Raw genomic sequence first — 4,669 nt, forward strand, 5'->3', positions numbered from 1 at the left:
ATGATGCCATTGATCACTGAGAATTCGACGGAAATAGAGATGAAAGGTAGAGTCATCCCACTGGGCATGCCAAAAATTTGTAGACAAAAAATTGTGTTATATTTTTAAAAACATAAAATTGTATAAATTATATTTAATTTAAATATATGCGGGTCCTATTCTCTATTTGGATCCTTTGATTCTCTTCCCGGGTCGATTCATTTTTCCAACTTAGATTTGGATGGCTTCTTTGATCCGAAGAGATTTGATCTTCGATTTGGTTTTCCCGGCTTTTGGAGGGCTTTGGTCTCCGTATTGGCAATTTCGATCGTCGATTTTGGATTGATATCTCCTTTGGATGATCCGAAGGAATTTGATCTTTGAGGAGGTAAATTTGATGCTCCATACCGCTTTTAGTGGCATGTCCCTTTGACTTTTGGATCGAAGAGGGCCGAGTTGATGCTTTTGATGAAGAACGCAACGAACATCTTGAAGCTTTGGGAGACATTTTGGAGACTTTCCCTGGCTTTGACGAATTTCTCAATGACTTTTGGAGCTTTGATCCTTTCTTCGGCTCAGGCATACGGCGAAGAACATTAACTCCATTGATTCATCAACCAATATTGGATCATTTGTCCCAATCGGTGACTTTCTTACGAAGAACGCTTTGAAGGACACAAAGAACAATGAAGAATATTGCAGAGAGTCTAGAGAGACTTACCCTTGCGCTAGTCTTCAAATGAACTTCCGTGTGTAATGAATTGGTCAAGGCTCCTATTTATAGGGAACGGGTGTCCTTGGCTTCCTTTCCGCATGGTGCCACGTGGCACGTTCTGATTGGTTAACAAAAAGATTTTATAATCTTTCCTTTTTCATCAAATGCTCTTTTCTATAAATAATATATATTTGTAACGGAGTTCCGTCCCTAAAGTTCACGTAGCTAACGTAATTCCATTTCTAATTTCATCTCTAATGTCATTAGTGACGGAAAAAATAGATTTAGAAACAAAAATATTTTGTTACAGAAATGATTTTTTCTTGTAGTGGTGTCCTTTCCTTTTTCGTCAATATCTTTATATCATTTCCTTTTTCAAAATATATTAATTTAAATATTTCCTTCATTGACGAGATTAACTTATTTTGCTGCCAAATTTATTATGGCTCTATTTCTCATGTAATATTTGTATGATATATTCCATTTTAAGCAGATTTTTGCATTAATGGTTGATATTTATTGTACAAAAATTAACATATGTGCATAATTAAATATCACATATTTATTATATCATAATTTTATTTTCTTTTAATATATATGGTATTTAATTTAATTTAATTTAGACATTTAATTTTTAATACCTACAACAATTATATAATAAAAAATTATAAAATTAAAATTATTAATAATAAATAATATTATTATTTTTCAATACCATTAATAATTATTTATTTTTATTAATATTAATCTTATTTTTATTTTTAAGAAAAATTGATAATATATAAAAAAAAATTAATTATAAATATATTGTTATTATAAAATACACAATTTTGCCCTAATCAATTCCTTTACACAATTACACATCATAGTGGCCATAGACGTCTATATATATATGTGTGTAAGAAGATAGTGGTGCATTCTGCTGTAGTTTATGTTCCATGCTGATAAAGCACAACAACTGCCAAAAGCCTAGTCTAAATATACCATCATCACTGATATGTATAATATTGTTTGTGTTTTCTCTGTTACTTGTTATTGCTTTTATAAAGTGTTCTGCTGATTCTTTGATCTACTCATGTGCATTATGGATGACACAAGGCGTCCTTGAAATTGAATAGGTGTGTCATACCCGCCATTGAGGGACAACGTACTTTTGGGCAGAAGTTTAAGCGTCGATCCAAGCTTGCTGCATTGTAGTAAGTTATTCATGCATCAATAGTATATCACATTACTTGTATAGTTTTTATGATATGAACATTCGAATTATAGTGCCGATATTCATATTTTTAGTTCAATACTACTATTTTCGGTGGTTATATAAGCCGAGGCAGGTTGGTATTAAGAACCAACCTGAAATAAGTTATCTTAGGGTCTGAAAATTATTTACATGGCACGCTATTAAAGTGGTACTTATATCTTGATCCACATTACAACATGTGTTTAATTAAGTGCATACGATATATGTTAATGGGATTATGAAAAATCTTCAAACTTTTGCTTTCTTAGATGGACAAGAGTTGGATTGACGAATCGAACCATACTTCGTCTACTTATTTGGATGGTGTGATACAATTCTTAAACTATGTTTTTCATGGGAGGGACATAGACTCGGTTGTATATTGCCCATGTAGGACTTGTTTAAACCGTGCCACTAATACTCGTAGGGAGATATTGCTTCATTGCATTAGGTATGGGTTTGACCCGTCTTACAGGGTGTTGACTAGCCATGGTGAAGTTATGGGTGAAACATCAACTAGCACGGAAGACAGGCAAAGGTCAGCACTGTGGGAAGATGACCTAGATATGCTAATGCGCAATTATGCTATGCCTGACCACTTGGGTGAGGGGATCAATGAAGGCAATACTGCGAACGATGTGGGTGACGACCATAGAGATGACAACAATAGTGGGTGGAGGCAAATGCTTGAAGACATGCAAAGTGATCTTATCCCAGGGTGTAAGAAGATTAGCAGGCTTACATTTATTGCACGTCTCTTGCATTTGAAGGTTCTATGTCAGTGGTCAAACCACTCGGTCGACCTACTATTAGAGCTATTGCGGGATGCCCTACCAGATGTTGTGATCTTGCCGAAGAATTACTACGAGGCAAACAAAATAACAAAGAAGTTGGGGTTCAATTATAAGAGTATAGATGCATGCATTAATAACTGTATGTTGTTCACAAGAGATGATGTAGAACTCAAATCTTGTGCGATTTGTGGGGCTAGTAGGTTCATTGACGGCAGCCCCACAAAGGCAGCAAAAAAGATGAGGTACTTTCCCATAGTGCCCCGTTTACAGAGATGGCTTTTATCTTCAAAAACTATAGCTTCCAGGCGCTGGCATGCTGAAGGCCATGTCAACGATGGACTGTTACGCCATCTTGCTGATAGTGCAGCATGGAAGAACTTCAATCGTCGTCACCTGTCATTTTCCAGTGACATACGCAATGTACGTCTAGGGTTGGCCACTGATGGGTTTAATCCTTTCAGAAACATGAGTGTGTGCTACAATATTTGGCCAGCAGTTCTTGTTAACTGAATCACCCTTTAGATAATAACATCCACTACTAACGCATCACCACCACCTTCGAGAACATGCATGTAGATTACATGATTGACATATGATAACGTTTTTCATGTAGATCGGGTCTCGTATTCTTCTCATATCTCGTGGTTTGGAAAAACGCATTGTTAGTGAAGGGGTGTTGCTATCCGACCCTACCCCAGGTTTGTTGTCAACCTAGTTATATTTTCTATATGAAATCGGTTTTGGTTACAGCCATTTTGAGTAAAACATATTCTATGGTTATTAGTAAGTCAAAATAGTAATACATGATATGGTGACAATGCTACTTATGTGGAACTGTAATCGGGTGGTTGTTTGCTCTGTATGACCTTGTTGGGTAGCATATAAATCTACAATTAAATATAGATTTGTAGGATGGTGGGTAAATTGATTTTTTTTCCCCAAACCACTTTGATTTTTGATCTAATTTATTTGTTAGGTATTTGGATACAGTAACACTCAATTAATTGTTGTTTTTAAATTGGTACATGGTTATGTTGGTTGTTTAAACAAACAGCTTTCACATGTATCAAATAAATTGATCACGTTGCTGGTTGTTTTATACTTGTGGGGGTGTACAGATGTTGGTCCGGATGTCATCAAGATAGGATCCATGCTATAATTATACTTATACTAATCTATGTTTTACAATTTTGATTACGTTGTTGTATAGATGGCTAAATTAGGCGATCATCTCCGACCTTTTCTCTTACGTATGCTATAATGTTTTAGTTAATATCTTTAATCTTTTATATTGATTAAATAAATCATGAGTTTTATTTTCATACCGATGATTTGCACATATTTTCTTCATATGTCCGTAGGTGACACTATTGACATAGTAAGGGTTTTTGTTACAACTGCTACTATTCCGGAGGCTGCGCTTATTCTACGGATAACATATGGAGCACAAACACTCGGTGAGGTTGTCCGCAGTGAGCCAATCGACTGGACATTCAAAGATGTACGCAACCACATTTACAAGATTTTCTATTTGATTACAACTTAACCATCTCACAAATTAATTCTTATATAATTTTTCACAATGTTGGCAGCTTGTTCGTCGCCTATAACTACGGTGTACGGCCACTTTGACGCTGCATGGGGCGTTGCAGCATGGCACGTAGTTCTATGCTGATTGACTTTTGTTTGTAGATTGATGCTAACTAAGTCCTTTATGTTGGTTGAACTTGTTGTCTCTGCTACATTTTGTGTGTTTCTTGCTACGCTTTGCCATATATGTTAGCCTATATTGCGAAATATTTATGTTTCTACACAGTGCGTACTTTCTACAATTCATGGTGATACTGAATTTCCGTAATATTTCCATATTTTGTAATGTCATTTGGCCGTATTTTCTCACAGCGTACAGGTTTTTCGGTTCCGAAACTATTTTTTTAGGTTATT

General features: G+C 35.4%; 1 protein-coding gene across 1 annotated transcript; it reads left to right on the top strand.

The window, feature by feature from the left end:
• The first annotated feature begins 2,200 nt into the window (after positions 1-2,200).
• LOC127256716 (uncharacterized) lies at positions 2,201-4,400 on the top strand. The gene is made up of 4 exons (XM_051282868.1): positions 2,201-3,145; positions 3,339-3,423; positions 4,087-4,197; positions 4,318-4,400. The coding sequence occupies exons 1-4, from the start codon at positions 2,201-2,203 to the stop codon at positions 4,398-4,400; spliced, it is 1,224 nt and encodes a 407-aa protein (XP_051138825.1).
• The last annotated feature ends 269 nt before the right edge of the window (positions 4,401-4,669 follow it).

The sequence above is a fragment of the Andrographis paniculata genome, unplaced genomic scaffold (assembly GCF_009805555.1).
Source record: "Andrographis paniculata isolate CXL003 unplaced genomic scaffold, ASM980555v1 Contig12END, whole genome shotgun sequence".
NCBI lineage: Eukaryota > Viridiplantae > Streptophyta > Magnoliopsida > Lamiales > Acanthaceae > Andrographis > Andrographis paniculata.

What these genes read in the sequence shown, in the direction of transcription:
- LOC127256716 (XM_051282868.1), top strand. Translation starts at nt 2,201, where the DNA reads ATGGACAAGAGTTGGATTGACGAATCGAACCATACTTCGTCTACTTAT. An exon ending in TTTCCAGTGACATACGCAAT is followed by an intron (nt 3,146 to 3,338) that starts GTACGTCTAGGG and finishes TTTTTCATGTAG; the next exon opens with ATCGGGTCTCGTATTCTTCT. An exon ending in ACTCGGTGAGGTTGTCCGCA is followed by an intron (nt 4,198 to 4,317) that starts GTGAGCCAATCG and finishes CAATGTTGGCAG; the next exon opens with CTTGTTCGTCGCCTATAACT.